The following is a 23,691-nucleotide window of genomic DNA, read 5'->3' on the forward strand; positions in this document are numbered from 1 at the left end:
AAACAAAAAGATAACTCTGGGCGCAACTATTTATTAAGAGAAAAATAATAATCTACTAACCGACACAATCTAGAGTTGTATCCAAAATTAAGATATTTAATATTGACTTGCACTTTTCAGAACAGTGTTTATTTAAGTATTTATTTTTATTAGTGTAGGTAAAAAAATATGAACTCATGTTAAAATATTCTAGTATGATTCAGTGAATCATATTAGCACAATATTAAATATTATATATATTGTGTATATTGTATAAAATATATTGTGACGTGTTTGTTCTCATTAAAATTGTTTTACAAACTTTAATGAGCCAATACATTTTTTATACTTGTTGATGTCAGGAAGGTGGAAAGACTTCAACATATTTTGATACTTTTTTTTTTTTTATGAGATCTACACAATTAATATAGTTCCACTACAAATTATTCAACAAATAAGCTTACAAAATTGTGTTTATTCTGTGCATAAAGATGCACTAGAACATTTTGCTGCTTATAGAATTTTAGTCGAATGTCCCTCGGACAGCGGTGGCGAGAGGGCAGTAAATTAGGGACACACACTAGGTGGGTGGAGTCACGAATGCAAAAAATAGACTCTGACTCAGCAGGTATATAAACTCTGAGTGGAGAGAAGTACACTCTTCCAAAAGACTCGCATAAACACTTCTGCTAAGGCGACTTGATCGTGAATGTCCACTAATTTAAACTTTTCAACATTATTATTCATTATTTTCTTTGTTCGAGCAAAATAATGTGCTCCCTTGTGTACTCTCTCATTGGATATTTTGCAAGCATCAAAGTCATGACGTCAGAAGAATCAAAATGCGTCAATAAAATGTGTCACCTTCATGTAATGCATTTTTGTAATTATATCTGGAGTTTGACGAGCCATTCCGTTTTTTTTTTGTTTTTATTCATTTCCACTGTCATTCGTTTTCATCAAGTATCAGCTTTTGTACAAGAGAACTTTTTTTTTAATTAGTCAAAAACAGCCAAAATGTCACTCATTTCATTAAACAGAGACACACACACACACACAAAAACAGGAATATTCTACATGCATCTGTCACGCAAGCCTGTGACCACCTGACCCCACGTGACCTGTCTGCAGTAAATCAAAACGTGCCAACATATTTGTTCTCGAGATTGGCGAACCTGCTGGATGTCATTATGCAAATAATTTACAATGTTTCAAATGTCTTTCGGTATGCGTGTAATCCACAAAGCATTCCATTTTTTTTTCAAGTAGAGTACAGTCAAATATTGATCCTTTCTTTTTCTTCTTTTCTGTAATCAGAGGCCATTTTCATTTTTTTTAAGCATCTCCAAAGGCCCTCGAAAATGTCAGCATAACATATCATGCAAAAAAATCTAACAAAACTTTATTATTCATCACATAAAGAACAGTGGGAGAACATGAAATGTCCAATGTTCACTCATCAGCTGTTTGTGTAGACTGTGCATCGGGGTGATCATGATCAGTAAATCGGCGTGTCCTGAAATAGTTCTCGATTTCTTCCAGAGATCTTCCTCGGGTCTCCGGGACGCACAAGGCGGTGAAGAGCAGACACAGGACGCACACCACAGTGAAAAAACAGTACGGCACGTATAGGCCGTAAGTGTCCGCCAGGTGAGTGAAGGCGTCTGTGAGCGCGAAGGCCGTCAACCAGCTGGCAGCCACGCACAAACCCGAGGCCACGCCCCTGACGGCCAGAGGCAACACCTCTGACATGAGCAGCCACGTGATTGGGCCCCATCCCATGGCGTATCCTAGGAGACAAACAAAAGGCTTGCATAGATGGCTTTCAATAGGAGATTGTTTTAATCACTTACCAAATATAAATACGACGACGCTGATAAGTGGAACAACCGTTTGATTGCTCGCCAGCTGAGCGGCGTCATGGTGGAGGTTGCCCTCCATCATTGCTGTGAAGTTGGGAGGGGCGGGCCCCGGTGGTTTTGGTGTGTCGTGGGAAATCATGGTCAGAGTCAGCATAGATAAGAACATCAGAGAGCTGGAGATGTACAGCAGAGCTTTGCGCCCTGCCTTGTCCATCAAAACGGCTGCCAAGCTGACAGAAACAAGGCGAACCAATCCGACGATCGCTGCATCGTATCTGACACAGTGAACAGAGACAGTGACTATGTCAAAAATGGTCATCAATTAACGATAATGATACGTGTTGCGCAATGAGGGAACAAGTCGGGCCGCATTTCACACCTGGGCTCCAGTGAGACATTGCTCTGAGAAAAGATGGGCTCCAAGTAGACAAGAACGGGGCTGATGCCAGTCAGCTGCTGCAGGAAACGCATCACGACGGAGATGAGGATGGGCCGGTGGTAGACGGGCTTAGCCAGCTGGGAGCACGTGACCCGTTTCTGCAGACCGATGCTGTGCTGAAATGAAAAAGCACGTCGTGAGAATCTGCGAGTTGCTATCATACACTCTGACCCAGTTCAACTTTATTCTGGTCAAGTTCTAACTTCTTCATAGTGTACTTCTCACCTTGATGGCGTCAAGCTCGCTCTGTATGTCATAGTCGGCTCCTCTTAGCCAGTGGAGGGCCCGCTCGGCCTGCTCCTCTCTGCCCAGGGAGAGGAGCCTTCTGGGGGAGTAGGGCATGAAGACGAGCAGCACTACCATCAGCAATGCCGGGATGCATCCTACCACTGCAAGCCATCGCCACGGTAACACCAGACCTGTACATCGTATCATCAGGCATATGCTAAAGTGAGAGAACAGCAAGGTGTGCCAAATCTGCATTCAAAAGTTCTCCAAAGGTCAAATTAAGTTGACTTGCAGGTTCTAGTGCATTTCTAGGTTCATCCTCAAATATTCCATAGTTTACATGTTTGAAACAAAATAAATTCATTCATTCATAGTGATTAATGTAAACGTCAACCTAAAGCGTATAGCGCCAGCGCTCCGAACACCGCAGTAATCTGAGGGCAGGTTCCCAGAGCTCCTCTCAATGATTTGTGCGAGATCTCTGAAATGTAAACCTGGAAAAAAAGGAAAAAAATGACCTTTTATTGAAGTTTTTTCTGTCCACAAAATACATTCCATCATTATTAAGAAATGGGGGAAAAAAGTAAATGTTTTATCATAAAAGGCTAAAAAAAAATGTAACCATGGCAACCCACAGGAATGGAAGCCGCTGTGACCCCTCCGGCGACACCTGTGAGGAAGCGGCCGAAGTGGAGCATCCACAATTCCACAGCCCCTCCCAACAACAGGTAACTGAAATGCACACATTCAGAATGAAATCAGTTGCCACGACGACCAACAAATGTATTCAATCTTGCAGCAACAATTTACTATCTTTTGAAATAGAATTTAATATCTGACCCAACAGCAGAAGGGATGGCTGACACCATAATGCTCAGCTTTCTGCCAATCAGGTCATTGAGTAACATGGCTCCGAACCCGCCGAGGGCCACTCCCAGCATGTAAACTGAGCCGAACCAGGCTGCCTGGGAGGTGTCCATCCTTAGCCGGGGGTTCGCATCAGGACCCTGGAGCACTGGCAGGACGGGAGACGGGTAGACCAGGGAGTAGCCAAAATTGAAATTCCCCAATACGGCCGCAAAAACAGCCAGGAGAAGTTTGAATTTGTTGAACTGGATTGGAGAGCGGCGATTAAATGAATTAAAATGTGTCCGAAATTCAAACTTCTTGAAATGTACAACAGTAAAAGTAGTTGTATTTTTAGTAGGGGTAAGTTTTGTATCTCTTACCGTAGGTGCCTCACTTGAGTGGAGTAGAGGTCTTTCTTCATCCATATCAGCACAGGACTGCAGTAGCCTTCAAGAAAAATGACAAAGTGGCCAAGATAGCTTGTTTTTTTTTTCTTTCAAATCAGTCATGCTTACAAAAAAGGAACCTGTGAGGGATGTCTGGTGCAGGAATGTCCCGTTTGAAGAAATGAACATCCTGGCTGCTGGTAAAGCAGCCAGCATGAAATTGAAAGTGGGAAGTGGATCGCCACTGGACTTTTGTAAATGACCAACTGGAATATTTTTGTGGTGAAAATTACTCGGTCATCAAAATCTGACTCAGTTTAAATCCTTTTGTCCTTTAGGTTTACTGACTGTTGTCCCATCTGTCATTTCTTTCTTTCTTTTTTTTGTGCAGGAACGTGGGAATTGTTGATGATGGCACTCAAAATGAAAATGAAAGCAAAAGATAAGTTCCCTTGTTGAGTCAGGAGACAAAAAGTACAGTTGCTATAGTCACAAAATACTCACTCTCTGTAAAGAGTTTCAATCCTCTCCCCTTCTGCATAGCTTGAGAATGCTTTTTGACCCATATTCCAAAAACATGTAAGGTTAGATTGCCAAGGTTTGAATGTGAGTTGTTTATCTGAGTGGCCTGCGCTTGCTTCAATATGTTGAATAGATTTGCTGTAAATTGCTTTAAGATGAGTCTCATAAGAGTTGGAACATGCCTATTATGACTGTCCACATTAAAAAGTACATTAAGAGCATTATTAAATCCCACAAAACATGAGTTTTAATTATTTAATTTCCTTCATCCATAAGGAAAGTGTTTTTAAATGGCATGTCTATGGTTATTCGTAACATACTCATGGACAACAGTAGTTTATCACCTCCTGTGTGGGCTATTAGCTTAAAACTACAATACCCATCATTCATTGCGAATAACGGACATTTTTGGTCCAGCACGCGACCCTTACAAAAGCGTCACGAGTCACGGGGATGATGGTCTCGGGCAACTAATTCTAAACATGGCTCAATTTATTCGTTTATTTCAATTTGTAAAGTAACACCGTCATTGTTGGAGGTTCGAGCGCCCGCCATGGCTAACATCACGAAGAAAGTGTCGTGGTCCAGCCGAACTGATGAGTCCGGTACCACGGGGGAAGCGACGCCGCTGCTGAACGGCGCCGAGAAACGTCAACATTCCAGAGAGGTCCGTACTGCGAAGCTAGCATGCTAAGCTAACAGCTGATTGAAGTACATGTTTTCATAATGAATAATCGTAAAAATACTGCAAATAATGTTTGCGAAGATATAGTATCAGCAAACCAAATGTTCGTCATATCGGTGCATGTTGTTTGTGTCTCCTTTTTTTTATCCTCCAAATTAATTAAAGAAAAACGTGCATGACAGTGTCAAACAATTTTGTCCGGTTAAAAAAAAGTTTTGCTGTAAAAATAAAAAAAAATGTACAATTGGAGGAGTTGAGAGCATGACTGAAATTAATCTTTCATTGAATTAGTTGATTAATTGTCGACAGTAAATTCATTTATTCATCTGCTACCATCATTGTAGTCAGCTGATCCATTTACGTCGCAACACTGGAAAATGAGCCGTACTTCCACCAGAACTATTCATGTCACACTTTGTCCTCACTCAAGGTGGAAACGCACGCAACTCATTCTTATTTCAGTATTTTGTATTTTCCACTGTCATTTAAACTCTGCTTCATTATTCCAGCTAAATGAATAATTTCACAGTGTTATTAAAGGCGGCAATAAAGGACCAGTACAGAAGAAAATGCAGTCCACATGATGTTTATATTCACAAAGCACTCATTGACAATTGTATTTCTTCTTTGTGTTCATGCTCTGTAGCCTGGAGGAGGTTCTGTATTTCAAATAGGAAGACTCAGTAATGTGGATTTAGAAGAGGAGGTCACATCAGATGAGGTAAAGTGTGACTTTGGGATACTTCCTTAAGGTTGATGTCTCTCCCACTCTTCACGTAATGTTATACATCTGTTCCCTCAATATATTAAATAAAAACGTAGTATAGGGACGTTCTTATTTTGTGAATGGAACATACGAAATCTATCAAAGTAGCATAAAATTTGCCTTGTTTATAGAAATTCAATCAAGGTTGAAAAGTTGTAACTGTAAATGTACAAGAACCCATCTGAGGGTCACATGACTGTCCTGAGGCTTGAAACCATCACAATTGTTTCCCTGAAGATACTGAAGATAATAGATTCATGTGATTTTTGACTAATGTCATGCTTCTCTCATCAATCTAATCTCCCCCCTCTTGCAGGAGTCCCATCGAGGTCATCCCAAAGAAATCCCTCATAATGAGAAGTTACTATCACTCAAATTTGAGGTAAAATTCTCTTGGAAAAACTTTGCCATCATCCGTAAGATTAATTTGCTTGTGCAAAAAGGTTACAACATTTTTATTTGCATTTCTTGGTATATTTAGAGTCTTGACTACGATAATATTGAGAACCAGCTGTTTTTGGAGGAGGAGAGGCGCATGAGTTATCTGGTGAGTGGGTTGGTGTCAGACACACACACATGCACAATCAAATATATTCACTTATGCTTATTTCTAGTGAATAAAGGTTACATTCCTTTTCCTACCTCATTGTTTTAGGGTTTTCGCTGTTTGGAGATCAGTCGCTGGGTGGTCTGCGGCCTGATCGGCTTCCTGACGGGCCTCATTGCTTGTTTTATTGATATTGTGGTGGAGCAACTGGCTGGATTCAAATACCAAGTTGTCAAAGAAAGTATCCTTGATACATTTCAATAAACTCAGTTGATATGCGAGCATGATGAGAGGCACTTCTCAACATCTTTCCTTGACTGTTGACCTTCGTAGATATTGAGAGGTTTACAGAGGTGGGCGGACTGTCGCTTTCTCTCATCCTCTGGGCTGTCTTAAACTCCGCCTTTGTCATGGTGGGAGCAATCATTGTTGCCTTTTTTGAGGTAAGAGCAAGATTAAAAATCAGTGAAAAAATGATCACCACTCATCAAATTGATTTTTTCCATGTACTATTTGAAGCCTATTGCAGCAGGAAGTGGTATCCCGCAAATCAAGTGTTACCTAAATGGGGTCAAGGTTCCTAGAGTGGTTCGACTCAAGGTAGCGACACATACTTGGGATAACTAATTAATAGAAAGCCAAAATTGCATGATTAAATATTGTGTGTTCTTTGTCAGACACTGGTGGTGAAAGTGTGCGGTGTTATTTGCTCAGTCGTGGGTGGACTCGCTGTTGGAAAGGTAAGAAACATTTGAAATCCTTTGAGACATTTTATTTCTATGTTAATTTTTTTTTTGTATTTCGTTGGCTATATGGCAATGCCCGACCATTTTTTTAGGAAGGTCCAATGATTCATTCTGGTGCAGTCGTAGCTGCAGGAGTGTCTCAGGGCAGGAGCACCTCCTTAAAAAGAGACTTTAAGGTCAGTGTGTGTTATTGTAACACCATGCCCATCCTTTTTTTCGTCTTAATTATAGTGCGCGGTGAAAATATTTTGGTGCCTGTTTGCAGATCTTCGAATACTTCCGCAGAGACACGGAAAAACGAGATTTTGTTTCTGCCGGAGCTGCCGCTGGAGTCTCGGCTGCTTTTGGAGCCCCAGTTGGTAAAAAATCAACAATGGAGTTAGGCAATATTAAACAGCCGCAAGGAGTTTAGTGAGAACCGGTAGAGCCGCAGTTGAATCATAACGAGCCTGGTAGAAGGTTCAAGGCAAAGGCCTGTTAAGCAATTACACCATTTCAATATGTCAAAATCGCAGATACATCTTTTTGGGGTCAACAGGTGGCGTGCTTTTCTCCCTTGAAGAAGGTGCTTCTTTTTGGAACCAGATGCTCACATGGAGGATAGTAAGTCACAGCGATCCGGATTTCCTAGTAGTAACGGTAACTGACCTTTTTGACCTTTCCTTTTCATCCGCAGTTTTTTGCATCCATGATCTCCACCTTCACCCTGAACTTCTTCCTCAGCATCTACCACAAAAACCCGGGTGACCTTTCCAACCCCGGTCTCATCAACTTTGGACGATTTGAGAATGAGGTAAGTCCCTTTTTTTTTTTCCCCTTTCCTAAGACCAATGTTAAATCTGTATGAATGACACCATAACATTTTGTTTTCTCAGAGCGTGGCCTATTACCTCTATGAAATTCCCTTATTCATTGCCATGGGTGCTATAGGTAAAAAAAATATATATATATTTATGCATGCATCCTCTCAACAATCGGTTTGATTGCTATGTGGAGTGCAAAGAAAAAAAAAAATCATTTTCCCAATGCAGGTGGACTTCTAGGAGCTCTGTTCAACGTTCTCAACTACTGGCTGACTATCTTCAGGATAAGGTGAAGGCTGGCCAAGGGCGAACAGTATTGCATTAGTCACCGCCAAAGTGTCATATGTCTTTTGTGTCCGGCAGAAATAATACAAAATATGTGCGCAAGCATCATTTGGTGTCATGTGACTAAAGTGTAAAAATAGTCACAGTGTTGAAACGGGTATGATTGGTTTGAGAGGTGTAAGAGAACTTTGAATATTTTCTACGTTCTCGTCAGACCAACCATTCAAACTCATGTTAAATAGAAGTCAGCATACACCTACTTTGGTTTTAAAAACACGTTTGTCATGGAAATATTTTGCTGGTGATGACGGATGAGCGTGATAATATTCTTCACTAAAACCACAACATGATGTTGCGTGCGTGTCAGGTACGTCCATCGACCTTGTCTACAAGTGATGGAGGCCACCTTGGTAGCTGCCGTGACGGCGACAGTGGCGTTCACCATGATTTACTTCTCCGACGACTGTCAACCTCTCGATCCCGAACACACGGAGGAGTATCCTCTGCAGGTACACACACACAATTTTAGGGACATATAAAGACTTAAAAAAGAAGTATTGCATATGCGTCAGCTTCCCTTTTTAGTCCGTCTTGTTTCGTGCCAGCCTTTGAGGAAGTAAGCACAAGTATGTGTCCTTGATCCAATGGTCCAGCCCAAATAATACTCAGAAATGAAGCTTTTCTTTTTTTCTCTTTGCAGCTGTTCTGTGCCGATGGGGAATATAACGCCATGGCAACAGCCTTCTTCAACACTCCAGAGAGAAGTGTCCGGAGTCTTTTCCACAACCAGCCGGGTAAATATTTGTGATGCCACAAGCAGAAGAAGCCTGTTGGGTTATTCCCATCTCTTCTTTACAGGATCTTACAATCCTCTCACATTGGGCTTGTTCACTCTCACATACTTCTTCCTGGCTTGTTGGACGTACGGCCTCACCGTGTCCGCTGGAGTCTTCATCCCATCTCTGCTTATCGGAGCCGCCTGGGGAAGACTGTGCGGAATTTCGCTATCCGCCATCTCGGCCACCGGATCGGTATGTTTGGAAAGAACTTGGACAAATACCTGGATTCTAACAGTCACGTGTGTGTTTAGATCTGGGCTGATCCTGGTAAATATGCCTTGATCGGAGCTGCAGCTCAGTTAGGTGGGTCGATTGAACTTCTAACGGACGCCAGCTCTTTGCTGGATTTACACGGGTGTCCAATGTGAAATAATAATTGTGTGTTGTGCGTGCAGGCGGCATTGTGAGAATGACTCTCAGTTTGACCGTCATCATGGTGGAGGCCACGGGAAACGTCACGTATGGACTTCCCATCATGCTAGTCTTGATGACGGCGAAGATTGTTGGGGACTACTTTGTGGAGGTACGCAATAATAATAGCATTGTTTTCAAGTCATTTTGGTTTCTGTTGTATAGTGTTAAAATGAAATCACACAGATGATGGAATATTCCGTCTTTTTCCGTCAGGGTTTGTATGACATCCACATTAAGCTGCAGAGCATTCCATTCCTGCATTGGGAAGCTCCTGCCACCTCACACTGGCTAACAGCTCGGTAACATTCTCTTACTATACTGGAGAAAAGCACAAGTGCACCAGTGCTAAATAATCTCCCCTAACTTTTGTCAATTTTTTTTCAGAGAAGTGATGAGTTCTTCCGTCACCTGCCTGAACAAAATAGAAAAGGTGGGAACCATCGTGGACATCCTGAGCAACACATCGACCAATCACAACGGTTTCCCCGTGGTGGTGCCGCAAGGTGAATCCGGCGAAGAGGTTAGTCGCTTGTGACACATCGTCCAAATGTTTCCAATCTGACCGCTAGCTTTTCATTTGACTTCTTCTCTTCCGTTCAGCCAGCAAAGCTCTGCGGACTCATCCTTCGCTCACAGCTCATCGTTCTCCTCAAGCACAAGGTGAGTGGAAGGAGAAACGCATTTGACTGTCGCCAAACACCCCCCCCCCCCCCTCGCTCTTTGCTCGAAGGTGTTTGTGGAGCTGGCTCGGTCGCGGCTGACCCAGAGGAAGCTCCAACTGAAGGACTTTAGAGACGCCTACCCGCGCTTCCCCCCTATCCAAAGCATCCACGTCTCTCAAGATGAGCGAGAGTGTATGCTGGACCTTTCGGAGTTCATGAACCCAACGCCCTACACCGTTCCACAGGTAATACACAAGAACGCTCAGCTGTTTGTTGATATAAGTGGATGTAGTGGGTTTTTTTTGACAGAGCTGATTTGTTTGCAGGAAACATCCCTTCCTCGCGTGTTCAAGCTGGTCAGAGCGCTGGGCCTGAGGCACCTGGTTGTGGTGGATGATGAGAACAGGGTAAGCATGGACAATTGTCTCCAGTTTCAAGCACAAAACCTGTTTTTATTTGTGTTGGTATGCATGTTAATGTTACAAAAGAAAAAAAAAAATCTTATTCAAATCTTTTTAGCAGTTGTCACTCACACCACAAAGCGCTTTACTGCCACCTATTGGATGATAATATGACACTATCCTGTCGATTTAGCCACAGTTCAAATTTAGTATTCAGCAATGTTTTTTTTTTTTTTTTAACATAGGAGAATATTTTTTACAAGCATCTAAAGTTTTACACCAGCCACTAAACTAAGAGGGAGGAATTGCATCTGTGTCACTGCCTCAACTGCTTGTTCTCTTCACTCTGCAGGTGGTTGGACTGGTGACCAGGAAAGACTTGGCTCGATATCACCTGGGCAAACATGGACTGGAGGAACTTCAGCTGGCCCAGACATAGTGTACACAAACACACTCATACACACGCATGCAAAAACAGTGCCATAGAACTTTGCCGTAGCCCGACGACGACAAGTGCCTAATGTGATGGTCAAGGAGGATTACCATGACAACCAAACACATCTCCAGGCAGGGGCTCCTTCACCAAAGAGCCCAGTTTGTCTTTCCTCCACTCTATGTGAAAATCATACTGTAACTTCCTCGATACATGCGCTTTGTTGTTGTCATCTTTCCCAAACCACCTTGTTTATATTTTCTAGTTCTGGTCCAATAACATTTGTTTCACGGGAAATGGTCATAATCACGACATATCTTGACAGGTGGCGATGAAGTTGTTGTAATGCAAACCAATTAGAGTTGAATAGTTTATACCAATGCTTTTGTGCACTACATTAATTTTAGATGTTGCAATCGGAAGGTAAAACGGTACTAAAAAGTCGTCGTTAATTTCATGTTTTTCCTCCGCGTTCACAATGTTCTGTTGTTTTGCACTGAGAGAATTGTGTTATTTATTCTTTGTTTTAGTTTTAACAGAATATGCATGAGGAAAAGAGAAGACATGGCTGTCCCGCACAACCTATCCAGTGTGTTTTTTAAAGAAAAGTGAAGTAGCAGATGATTTGCCCATTTTCTGTCTTTGCTAGAAATCAGGTACGCCCTCCTTCCTCTGTTTATCCGTTTCTCTACTTTTCAACATTTACTGTCTGGGGGAGAGGAAAAAAAAATCAACTTTACAATGGGATATTTTTATCATCAAAAAAAATGTTTGCACTGTGGCTACTACTGAGAAAAGAAAGTGTGACATGGGAAGCTCAAAACGAATGTAAGCAAAGATTCTAACCCTATCTATTGATATCATGTGGAATACAAAAATATATTTTTGGATCTTCATCCCGTTTAGTCACCGTTACACTCTTTATTTTTACGCTTTCTTTTGTTTTTGTGTTGTACAGTTCTCCATGTAGAAAATAAAGCCCGTGTTCTATTTTATAACAATTGGGTTAATTCATAAAATAAATGATATATTGTGAATATATTTCACGCACAACACTTGGATCAATTCAGGCAGCTGTGGGAGCTTTTTATTTTTATTTTTCACGGCCTTTAAACATCACAACCTTCCTGGGTGTAGCTCCAGACCATCCCTTTATGACCACATTGCACTTTAATTGCTTCTTCCAGATAACACAGTGTGCAACGAGTCTCATGTGGTCCGTGGATGAGACTGTTCTACAACATGATATTGACGCAACTACTTAAGATCAATGCAACTTTGGTTGATGACTAAGTGTTAATAATACACATTGTATTATCATGTGCTGTTTGCAAATGTAAACAGGCATTTTGGAAGCTTCATACTCTGGAGCATGAAGGCAATTGTATGGAAATTTGACGTCCAACGTGATGCTCACAAGGCGTGGTAAGTGTGACGCTTCTCACTTTGTCTCTAACTAGAGTCGCCACTAGATGGCGACAAATAGCCAAAGTATTTGCACGTTCAAACTTGGGTAGGGTCATACGTCCTTTTTTTAAGAACCAAATTCATGCTTATGAACAGATATGTAAATAATTGTAATTGAAGAAAATAAAATGGAACATTTTCTTGATTACTGTCAAATAAATCCTTGCTGTTGTGACACCAAATTGATCAAACTGAAAGCAATACAAACTTGACCTCTCACATTTTTCCCTTTTTTTGCCACCCTTGTGCTTTAGATAATTTTGGTCATTTGTGCTAATTTTGTGAGTAATAGACCACTAAATTAATCAATTCCCGGCGGTTTTGTCTAATTCAGCTTTTTATTTGTGGTGCTATTTTGGTAATACTAACACGCTGAATTTGCTGTTTGTAATCCTTCTCTCCAGGTCAAGCATGAGACTTATAATGCCAAGCGCTATAGAAAAGGAATACATACAGTTCAATTTGTTTTATTTTCTTGATACAAGCAATGGCGGGTTTCGCCCCGCGTTGGTACTTAAACAGTTTTGTCCCGTTTGACGAACAAAATTGTGATAATGCACAGTTAAAGCCCCCAGAGTCCTTTCCACTGACACACTCTTTATGACACCATCCAGGCTGCGGGGTTCAGCCACACATTTTTATAGATGGGCCCCCCACCTGGGACCACTGCCGCCTTTGATTTATATTTCCATAAAGCAATAGGAATATAATAGCTTTATCCTCGGCTTGCTTTAAAACAGACAGGAGAGAGAGACTCACTGCTGCCACTGGCAGGCCGATTGATGGAGTGAGGCCGTTCTATCACATTCATTTTGGTTGTCGTTAACCATTTTAAGATATTGGTTTAGCTCATAGTGGTTTTAAAGCGACGTTTTCATTGGTGGAATCTGCCTTGGGTTTTTTGATTCAGTGCTAGGTTTATGTTTGCTCTGCACTTCACAGTGCTGTTGTATTTCGACCGCTAACGAGGTTTTTTCTCGTTTGTGTTGTTTTACAGGGTGCGATTTCCTGATAAACCTGAAATCCGCAGGGTGCTTTTTAACAGAATTTGGTGGAGGAATGAAGCTTGAGCCACATATTGGACCTTTGTTTGGGTCTGAGGTATGAGTGTGCACATCTTGGCATAAGATTGTTTTTAAGGCAGCACATTACTTGGCGACTGAACGGAACATTAATGGGAATGTCAAGTCAAAAGGTCTTTACAATGGCATTCAGCAGTTTGACACTTGCTGTCGGGGGTCAGGTAACGGCCAATCACGGCTCGACCTTTGGTCACGTGACATTTACTTAGGCATTGTGACGTCATTTTCAGTCCACAGCAGGTGACAAAATGGCCGCCTCCTGAGATGGATAAAAGTGGGTAGATTTTGACTCTTAATTGAAATGAAAATTTTCTGACTTGACTTTCCCTTTAAGAATCGTTTGGCCTTTGTGAGAATGTGTTTGTAGTGATTAACTTTGAAATCAGATAGCAACACAAATTCCTTATGCCCTTTTCACTTTTCTCACTTAATATCTCAAACCATTCATTCATCACCCTGAATCTTCTTTTTTAGCAACATACACTTAAAGCCCATCTGGCTGGTGTTTGCTTGCAATAAATACACATAGTAGATTGTCCAAATGGTTGCTATAAAATAATATTTAAGGCACATTTAGAAAGCTGCACTCCTAACAAGAGACCAATGTTTGATTGTCTAGTGGCAGATGCACCCCCCCCCCCCCCCTCCATTTTTGAGGATGAAAATAGGAGGATGAGTAAAGACTCAGGAGTTGTGGGTGCACCAGGGTGTGGTCACCCACAGGGAGATAAAGAAGATGTGAGATGGAAAGAAACGATGATGCCGGGGTGACAAATGGACAGACGGAGGGAGAGGACACCTCGCGTGAGAATAAAATATGGAGACGGGAAGTCAAAGAACGCACGAGTGCGTGAGAGGGAATGAGGTGTAAAGAGGTGAGGGGAGGGAGGGTTAAAGGATGAGCTCATTGCAGTCTCTGGGCTCATGACAGAGGTACCGTGAACGATGGGGGTGGGAGACGTGCAGGGGGGGGGGAGCAGTGGATGCACAGCTACGAATCGATAGCCAGCGTCTGAGTATCACACCACTGCAGCCAGCCATGCTGCATCCACACTAAAAATCATCTTACACTTTTGCTTTTGTCTGTATTCCTTTTTTTTGTCACTGACGAGGAAAGAAGCAGTGGGAAGAAGTGTGGAAAGCTGCCTCACCCTCCTCTTCCTCTCCCCTCCTCGCTCGCTCTTTCACTCTCTCTCTTTCTCTCTCTCCCACTCCCCCCCCCTCACATCCACACCCAAGGATAACCTCCGTGCCTCTGCCTCCTTCTTTCTGCTTTCCTCTCCAAAATCTCCCTTTTGTTGTATTTGACTCAGAGGAGGATAATGCACGCTTGACCCCGTTCTTTTTTTCTTCACTTCAGTGGATGCTCTACTTTTTTTGAGGGCTACCTGTGGAGGGTTCCCTGCTTCGCCGGTTCTTCCCTACCCAGTTGTCACGTTGAGCGTAGCCCCGCACAGAGGCAGCATGCTGGGAGTGGACGCCTGTGAGTTTGGGGGTCAGGTACTGGAGCTGCTGTGGCTAACTATGTGCTATAGAGGTGAGGCCGTGTGTGTGTCTGTGTGCGTGCATGTGTGTGTGTGTGTGGTCTCTTTAACTAGTCCAGTACAACTTCACTGATTGTAGATTTATTATGTGTTAGACAACTTCGTAATTGTTTCATTTGCTATTTAACATTTACATGTCGACATTTAAAGGGCGTGCATGTGTGCTCTTAGTGTGTGTGTGTGCGCACACACACACACACGTACGCCATATGTCTCAATCTTGGCGGGTGTGGACATTTTTATGTCCGACATGAAACGCTGCCAAGACAAGCCAAAGATAGCAAATCAATAGCTATTGATCATGTGTGTGCGTGTGTGTGTGTGTGTTTGTCTCCCTGCATCATAGCGGTTGTGCCCATACGCTTGTGTTTCTTCACTTCACACAAGATTGAATTGTCTTAAAATGTATGGATGGGGAGTTGCAAAGGGAAATTCTGTCATGTGCAAATAATTCTTTTTGTGTACGGGCCAATGTGATGACACAGCACACAAATGATGTCACCAACTTCTGAATTTGCCGTGTGTGTGTTTGTATGCGTGTGTTTGATGGCTTCTCTGCAGTAGTACTTAACAGTGACAGATGGCGGAAGGTTCCGGGGTTTCCCCACACGCAGGTGTGTAGGGACTTTTTGAAGTTTATGGCAGATGAAGACATAAGAAAGATTCATAAGAAAATGAGAAGTGAATGAAATACGCTGAATATAGAGAAAAGGAGCAGAAGTGACACAATTTCAATAATCTCTTGCTCTACTTGTGTTGGTTTTTGCTATGGAGCACTTGGAGATGAATGTTCCTTGAGTCTTGATGCTTGTTTGTCTTTGGGTGTCCTATAATTGACTGGCGACCAATCATGGGTGTTCTTGTCCAAAGTCAGAGACTCGAATGAGGTCAAAGTCAAATGAGGTAGAGAAGTGGTCTAGAAAAAAAAAAAAAATCAATCCTAATTTAAAGCTTTTCTTTAAGCATTAAGTCATTTTAATGGTCAACATAATTTATTTGAGTTTATGTTACAATGAATAGGATTGAGTCCAATTTAATTTACTTAGGTTCAATAAGCTTAATTTAATTATGGTAGTACAGTTAATGAATGTAGGTTGAATCTGTTAATTAATGTAGGGTCAGTCTATTAAAACTAAGCAAGATAAAATTTACAGCTGGAGACAAATTAGAATCTTCAATTAATCTACCATGATTTTTTTTAAAAAAGTACCCAGGAAAAGAAAAGAAGATTCAAATTCCACACAGAGCCCACAACCAACCTCCACTTTGTGAAGCTAACCAAGCAACATCGTCAAGTATTGCGCAATTCTTACCGGTCCACTTATTTTTAACGTCATTGAATGTAACAAAACCCCAAAGTCGATCATGCTGAAGCCGGAAACTCATCATAGTGCCACAGTTATTATAAGCATCTTTGCATACTGATGTTTGCATTTAAATCCATAAGGCTTTGTGGCGCCGCACGGATCCACTAAAGCCATTAGTTGGCAGTAAAAAAAAAAAACCTCAGACATGCTTTTGAAGACAGCACTCCTGAAACCCACGCACAGATCATTTCATTCGATTATAACTAACATGATGCAGCAAAAAAGAAAAAAGGCCTCTAATAGTTTTGCAGCCCTGAAGTTCATTCAAATCGAGTCCTTTCTCTCGTTTTTCCTCACACTGAGCCCCACCCTTCTTTTCCTCCATCACTCATTTTACATGATAATGCTTACTCGCTCTTTCATTTCCCATCCTCCATCATTTTTTGACCTCGTTTTCTCTCCTATTCCTTCTTTTCATTCTTTTTATCACCCACCGTTGGATTAACCTCCGCAATGTACTCATTCATCCTTGCATTCTTACTCACACAACATTCATGCAATATTTCTGTAAAATCCAAAAGCAAGCTTAGTTTATAATGTCAATAAATAAAAACCAGACTCACTTCGGAGGCCTTGAGGGACCCATTAATTGAAAAATTTAACTACAGAGTCCCCAGGCAGCTAGCTCTGTCTCAAACAGGTCTTATGTATTGCTGCTAAAAACTCATTTAAATACCAAGTGAGCACTAGCTGCATTTCCTACCCGGTCGTAAACGGTATCGACAAGCCCGCCATGATCATAAAAGGCTATTGAACGTGCACGCGTGTGTTTGAGGTCTGTGTAATCATAATAAACGGAGGCCGGCGGAGTTATTGTATGTCAGTTATGACACACGAGTGCGTCGGGTGTCACTCCGCTCGGAAGCAGGGTCCATTCGGAGTGCTGACGGGGCAGCCGGTGTTCGGCGGATCGACGGTGGTCTCGTCGTTTTAGTGAAGACCGCACGCTGGAATGAATGTAATCTGTTGATGCTTTCTTCTTTAATCGAGTTAAATGGCTGGATTTGATCAAGCAGATGCCACGCTGGCTGGAGATTTATCTCATTAATAACAGCAAGGCCTATAAAATACAAGTACTTGACGGTATCGTGTTATCATTGTATTTTACAGAGGTTATCTTAGTTACATATTTCGATTAAAAATATATATAATGTGTAACGATGGTGACAATTTAGCCTGGAGGGGGAAAAAAAAGGTTTTGACATTACTTCACACACTGAAAAAAATGCTGTTGAATTCACTTTTTTTTTTGGGTTGCACAAAATGGAATCGTCAGGATCCATATATATATATATTTTTTAAAGAAATCTACACAATGACTTAAATTCAACAATTTTGTTTTCAGTGGATTAGGAAATTTTGTTTGAGAGTAAAACAAGTGTCACCAATTGGCTCGTATTCCACTTCGAAGTTTGTTAGATTATTTATTTATTATTTTTACATATTTATACCGTTTACAACAACACTTTTAATATGTATCATTGCAAATAGTGTTGTGTAGTTTTGCTTGCCATTGTGAGCATCAGTTCTCACTTTTCTCCGCCCGAAGCAATCTATTGCCTGCCAAACATTCTGTTGATTTTTACATGTTGATTTAACTAGAGAAGCCCACAGCAACACCCGAGTCTCCTAATTTGTCATGTGACCAAATAGGCCTCTGGCTTACGCGACTAGTTAAAAGTGTTGCTGTAGTTCGGAATTGTCATTCCACTGATGACAACGGAGATAGACTTCCGTAATTATTTGTTTTCTGCAAGTACCCAAAGAAGAACCTAAATTATTCATACAACTCTTTTGTCTGTGCATTTCTTTTGCGTTTGTAAACGTAAACAAAAAACAATAGCTTTAACCAATCTGTACAAATATGAATGTTTCATTTTAATTTTGTAAGCATTTCTAGGCATGAGAGTAATTATTACAATATAGTTTAATCAATCCATGTTAAAACATAGCCGACGGAATTTCTGTGAAAGCTTGCTTTTTAAAAATAAATGAGAAGAGGTATAGTCGGTGTGCCAGGTCAGCAGCCTGGAGACCAGAACGTGGTGATAGTGGATCTTTGCCGAAGGGAAGGTAAAGTTTGATAAGCGGTGTTGAAAATGAATGGATGGATAGATGCTGGTGGGCAAATCATTTATGAGGTAATGTTACATTCATTAACCGCATTGAATTTAAACAATACGATTTCTTCCGTAGGGGCCCAATAGGAATTAAACACGTACATGGTGAGCCTCATGAAATTCAAATCAGCGTGTGGCTTTTGCTGGAAAAAAAAAAATCAGGAATTCAGTCAGTTACCAGATACGACGGCTAAGAAATGTCAATCATCTTGGGTCTTTATGTCTCATCAATTTGACTGACAGGTGTCTGCCCCACCCCACCCCCTTCTCGGCGACCCCCGGCGTATGACATTGGGTGTACATATAAAATGATGGCTGCCCGGATGGATGTTTTATCACGTCAAATGAAAATTCATGTGGCCGAGGGGTCTACCTTCAGTCACATCGAAGCGAAGCGATGATGTCACCGGGAAGGGAGTTGAAAGGGTTGCTATGGTAACGGAAAAAGGCAAGCACGTTGAGCTCAGAATGGGTGTGGTGCTGCTGTAAGCAAGCGATGCAGGGATACACGTGTGTGTGTGTGTGTGTGTGTGTGTGTGTGTGTGTGTGTGTGTGTGTGTGTGTGTGTGTGTGTGTGTGTGTGTGTGTGTGTGTGTGTGTGGCACATTACGCTAATATATTGACTGAATCTATAACACAAAGTGATTATATGCATTATTTTGCGTGTGCGTGTGTGTTTGTATACTTCCTGCCATTCAATTACCTCGACATACCGAGCTGATGCGTCTCATTAAAACTGAGATGCCAGAGTAAACAGCAGGTTGTCTAAGTCCTGTGGTATGAATTTATTGCCTCAAATGATCACACATTTATCCTTTATAAAAGGTCACATCAAAATAAATGTCTCCAGAACACTTCTGATCAATGTATCAATGGTGACGTCATAGTTTAATAACTAATTTAGCTAATTGTGATCATTCGTTTCAAATATTACTCCTATTATCCATGCTTGTGTGTGACTGAAAGATATTTCACTTTAACACCATCCATTAACCTCCTGTGAAAGGATTCTTGATGGACAAGAGAGATTTGCCATTGGAGGAGGAAGAAGACGACCGGAACCTCAACTACAATCCGCCGGCTCAGAAAACTTTGCAGGAGATTCAGGAACTGGACAAGGATGACGAGAGTCTGGTGAAATACAAGCAGACATTGCTGGGGAAGCGACCTATGATGTCAGGTTGGTGTTTTTGTGTATACGTTGTTAGCATGATTCATCCCAACGGCCATGTTACTGCAGCTCTCATTCAATCAATGTAACGGCTCCTGTACATGGATGCAGTTGAAGTCATCAAGTTCTGATTACACACACACACACACACACACACACACACACACACACACACACACACACACACATGGACACAAAACTCCTTGCTCAGCAGCATCTCATATCGCACAGTCAGGCTGATATCTGATATCACAAGATCGACACAGACTCGAACATAACCCAACACAATGCATCTGTCGTATTCATTTCATCACATTATCTTTTTTTTTTTTCTTCAATTTCATAACTAAAGGAAAATATTGGCTTCATAAATGTCATATTCTGCAGACTTCTCCGGCCCGAATGTCCAGGTGACCAAACTGACCCTGTTATTTGATGAGCCATCCGGATCGGTCACCATCAATCTGACAGGTACACCCACACACCATAAAGTGTTTCCTTAATTCTTACTACTGCTACACACTACTGCCAACACAAATGCACAAATCACCAGGCTGCCCCGGAGCAAGGCATCCCACCAAGTTGTGCTGCATTCACGAGCAGAATGTCTGCATTGGGTGTGTCCAAAGAGGGAGAGAGAGAGAGAGAGAAAGAGCGAGAGAGCTAAATGTTTGCTTAGTGGGCATTATTGACATTTCCCCCCGGGCACAAGCGGAGGCAGCAGCTAGGGACGGGGAGCTAGTGTGAGGTGTGTGTGTTGGTCTGCATTCATGCATGTATTCATGCGCCGTACAAGTGTAGGGATTTGCTTGCATTCACACATTTCCATATCAAAACTTTGTGCGGAATAATTTCCTGTCCTACAAATGGACACGTTAAAAAAATGCATTGTGTTATAGTTAATGTAATGTTTGCTGAATTGCTGGAAATGACTCAGATGCTCCTGGAAATGATTCAATATGAGATAATGCAAACAAACAGGGTGAAATATATTTCCAATCATGCCTCAGAATAGGTTTTTATATATTTTATATAGAAATTAATGGAGAGTAAAAATTGAATATACACAAAAGCGGCCATTTTTGCTTTGACTTGCGAGCTAAAAAGGTTTCAGTCGGACCACCGACGTTTTATGCATGTATGTTATGGACAATATGTCTGAGGAGAACAGCTAGACGGCGTGACCTATTTTCTCAGCAGCTTCTCTCGCTTCCGTGCCTCCGGAGACGAGAGAAACGTATGGAGAGCGAGGGAATTGAGGGGAGGCGAAGCAGTGGAGTAAATGTGCCACAATTCATTTCATAGTAGAATCATTTAATCCTTTTGCAATGAGAACAATTGGAGCTGTGATTCGGGAGGTTTAACATGAAATAGAGGAAGATCTGCTTTTACTTAAATGCTTGAGTGTGTCACATGGACATTTATTTTTAATAAGGAACCTCTAACCTGTGTGTGCGTGCGTGTTATCAACACAACCCGGGCTGTTTTTATTAGCCTCGTTTTGCTATCGTACTTCCTGCTTCACTGTCCATTAGGAAGCACTCAAGACCAATGCTTCGATTTAAATGGAGATATAAAAGGATTAAGCAGTGAATCCCTATCTGATTGCTTTTCAAACTTCCTCTCCTTCAGCATGGAACCATTCAAGCTCACGGTGAAATAAAGTTAACTTGGCTTTTGAACAAAAGAAAAGAGTGTTCTGAATGTTGACGCTTGCGGTCACCACTTTGAGGTCAAATGTCGTGATGGTGAGCTGAGGTCATGTGATGTCTTTGTCCAGGAGATGCTAACAGCTTGAAGGAGAAGACGGTCACCTTAAAGGAAGGAGTGAAATACAAGCTGAAAATACACTTTAAGGTAAGAGGAAAGCCATGCTTGAAAGTGTTCCTAATATTCTGCACCTAGCCAGTCTGCTGGGCCTTGCACATTTGCCCAACAAATATTCACAGTGCTCAACATCGAGCATTGCAGAGTGAACACAAAAGCAATTTCCAGAATTGTTATAATGACTCAACTAAAAGTTAATTGGAAATTCTTCAGAGTGGCGATTTATTTATTTATTTTGAGGAGCGTGTGTATTTGCAGGTCAACAAAGAAATTGTGGCTGGCTTGAAGTACCATCATGTGACTTTCAGAAAAGGAGTCAAATGTAAGTTTTGCCCTAAAGGTTGCCAAATAAAAAATCTACATTATTATTATCATTATTATTATTTTAATTACTAATTACTTAAATTGAGATCTGGGATTGGGTTAGAACTTTTTACGTGACCCATTTGGTCCACTTCTTTTGTCCCCGCAGTGGACAAGGTGTCCTACATGATGGGCAGTTACTGTCCTCGTGAGAACGAACACGAGTTTGCGTTGCCTACCGATGAGACGCCTCAAGGCTTGGTCTCGCGCGGCCTCTACCAAATCAAGTCCCACTTCACCGACGACGACAAGAACATCTACTCAACCTGGGACTGGAACCTGGAGATCAAGAAGGACTCGGATGAGTAGAGGTGCTCTTCTGGTTCCACTCTGTTTCTTGAAGAAAGTCTCTTCTTCTCTTGTCCCCCAAAGTGCATCTTTGATGCTTTTCTTCTTCTCTTATCTGCATCTATGTACGCAACTCTCTTAAAAACACAAAAGGGACGCTTCGAGAAGTGTAGCCTTTGTCTTGCATTGAAAAGATTGTGAAATTTCCAGAGAAGCCATTCTCCTCATGCCTCATATGATGTCACTTAGCAACAGTGGATCTTATCAAACTGCAAGCGAAATCTGTGAGAGAAAAAAAAATGGAAAAGATGCTATTGCTGCGCCTAAATGGTCTTGTTTATTATGTCATAAATTTCATAAATCGTTAGAATCAGGTGCAGTGGACTGGAGTGCAGCACAAAACAACACGAGGATTTAATAACATCCAAAAGAGGCAAACGAAAGAAAACAACACATGCACAATAACTTCTGTCTCAACTGGAATATTAAGTCCTTTTGTAATTAATTGCCGTAATTAGAGCACATTATTCTGCTGACACATATTTCATGTAGATAAGTACAAACTTTGAAGTAGCACATTACATATTATGAGAACCACATTTCAAAAAGAGCTAACCTCATCACGTAGACCTTTTTTTTTTTTTGTGCAACGTTTTGCTTCTAAAGCAGAAAACTTTTCGGGTCTTTGAGAAGCTTTTTTCGGGCCATTGAAAGACTTAAAGAAAACAATTGGACTGTGTATAGTGTAGAAAGAATTGCATGTGTAGGATTTGATACTTATCACACTCGTTGGCCCCTGACCACAATATTAGGTACACCGGCATCATCAAATGATATCCAATGTAAGAGTTGCATTGCATGACATGACAAATAAGAAGATATTCGATGTGATTTGATTCTGCCAGTGTGCCTCAACTCGGTGAGAATGGAGAACATTTTTAGACATGTTCTGTAAATAGGAAACATACATTCAGGTGTGATTTAGTCATCCCCAGTAGAAATACTGACCCGTGTGGTAGACAGGATATTGACAATATTGATGAACAATGAATTCATTCAACTTGTTGTAATTCATGAATAATCGTAAACGTTGGCTTGTTTGGTGTTGCATGGTTTAATAAGAGAGAGTATCTCTTTTGGTTTTATACGTCATTGTAAAAAGGTGGTTTGAAAAAAAAAAAAAAAATCACTGTCATATCCAGGTGTTGAAGGTTGACTATAAATATGATCCAAATGGATCTTCGTTAAAGCAGGGCAAGCTGAACAGCGGCGGTCAATTGAATTGCGGAGCGATCACTGTTCAATATCTGTGTCGAATCTTGTATGCTGTATCTTTTATTAAAGGCAATTGAAAAGAACCAACATTCTATATATTATTTTTTAATAGTAGTACCGTATTTTTCGCACTATAAGGCGCACCGGATTGTAAGGCGCACCTTCAATGAATGGCCCATTTTAAAACTTTGTCCATATACAAGATATATACATTTGGCTCGCGGGCCGGACTTTGGACACGCCTGCTGTAGTGGCTCAATATTGGTCCATATATAAGGCTCACCTGATTATAAGGCGCACTGTCTGCTTTTGAGAAAATTGAAGGTTTTAGGTGCACCTTA

General features: G+C 41.4%; 3 protein-coding genes across 6 annotated transcripts; 2 read left to right on the top strand and 1 right to left on the bottom strand.

The window, feature by feature from the left end:
* Positions 1–890: 890 nt before the first annotated feature.
* On the bottom strand, positions 891–3,994 carry slc2a6 (solute carrier family 2 member 6). Of its 3 annotated transcripts, none has more exons than XM_061303051.1 (9): positions 3,884–3,994; positions 3,738–3,804; positions 3,349–3,620; positions 3,144–3,240; positions 2,903–3,002; positions 2,506–2,699; positions 2,221–2,396; positions 1,833–2,116; positions 891–1,769 (listed from the first exon to the last, which is right to left on the bottom strand). In XM_061303051.1, the coding sequence occupies exons 2-9, from the start codon at positions 3,780–3,782 to the stop codon at positions 1,432–1,434; spliced, it is 1,506 nt and encodes a 501-aa protein (XP_061159035.1). In that variant the 5' UTR covers positions 3,783–3,804; positions 3,884–3,994; the 3' UTR covers positions 891–1,431. The 3 variants fall into 3 exon arrangements, with proteins under 3 accessions (XP_061159035.1, XP_061159033.1, XP_061159034.1); XM_061303049.1 differs by having other exon boundaries at positions 3,873–3,941; XM_061303050.1 differs by lacking the exon at positions 3,884–3,994 and having other exon boundaries at positions 3,349–3,523; positions 3,738–3,857.
* Positions 2,547–11,899, top strand: clcn7 (chloride channel 7). The gene is made up of 27 exons (XM_061303048.1): positions 2,547–2,687; positions 3,146–3,236; positions 4,135–4,932; positions 5,597–5,671; positions 6,033–6,098; positions 6,198–6,263; positions 6,372–6,504; positions 6,597–6,706; positions 6,783–6,863; positions 6,941–7,003; positions 7,102–7,185; positions 7,275–7,368; positions 7,548–7,612; positions 7,686–7,802; positions 7,885–7,939; positions 8,041–8,101; positions 8,465–8,606; positions 8,798–8,891; positions 8,956–9,128; positions 9,188–9,239; positions 9,332–9,459; positions 9,564–9,649; positions 9,735–9,870; positions 9,951–10,010; positions 10,081–10,257; positions 10,339–10,419; positions 10,766–11,899. Exons 3-27 carry the CDS (start codon positions 4,819–4,821, stop codon positions 10,850–10,852), a joined length of 2,400 nt encoding a protein of 799 aa, XP_061159032.1. The 5' UTR covers positions 2,547–2,687; positions 3,146–3,236; positions 4,135–4,818; the 3' UTR covers positions 10,853–11,899.
* Positions 11,900–12,046: 147 nt separating this feature from the next.
* arhgdig (Rho GDP dissociation inhibitor (GDI) gamma) lies at positions 12,047–23,433 on the top strand. Of its 2 annotated transcripts, XM_061303052.1 has the most exons (8): positions 12,047–12,271; positions 13,311–13,414; positions 14,756–14,932; positions 19,433–19,606; positions 19,985–20,068; positions 21,378–21,454; positions 21,683–21,746; positions 21,897–23,433. In XM_061303052.1, exons 3-8 carry the CDS (start codon positions 14,860–14,862, stop codon positions 22,094–22,096), a joined length of 672 nt encoding a protein of 223 aa, XP_061159036.1. In that variant the 5' UTR covers positions 12,047–12,271; positions 13,311–13,414; positions 14,756–14,859; the 3' UTR covers positions 22,097–23,433. The 2 variants fall into 2 exon arrangements, with proteins under 2 accessions (XP_061159036.1, XP_061159037.1); XM_061303053.1 differs by lacking the exon at positions 14,756–14,932.
* Positions 23,434–23,691: the final 258 nt, after the last annotated feature.

The sequence above is a fragment of the Syngnathus typhle genome, linkage group LG17 (genome assembly GCF_033458585.1).
Source record: "Syngnathus typhle isolate RoL2023-S1 ecotype Sweden linkage group LG17, RoL_Styp_1.0, whole genome shotgun sequence".
In the NCBI taxonomy this organism is placed as follows: Eukaryota; Metazoa; Chordata; class Actinopteri; order Syngnathiformes; family Syngnathidae; genus Syngnathus; species Syngnathus typhle.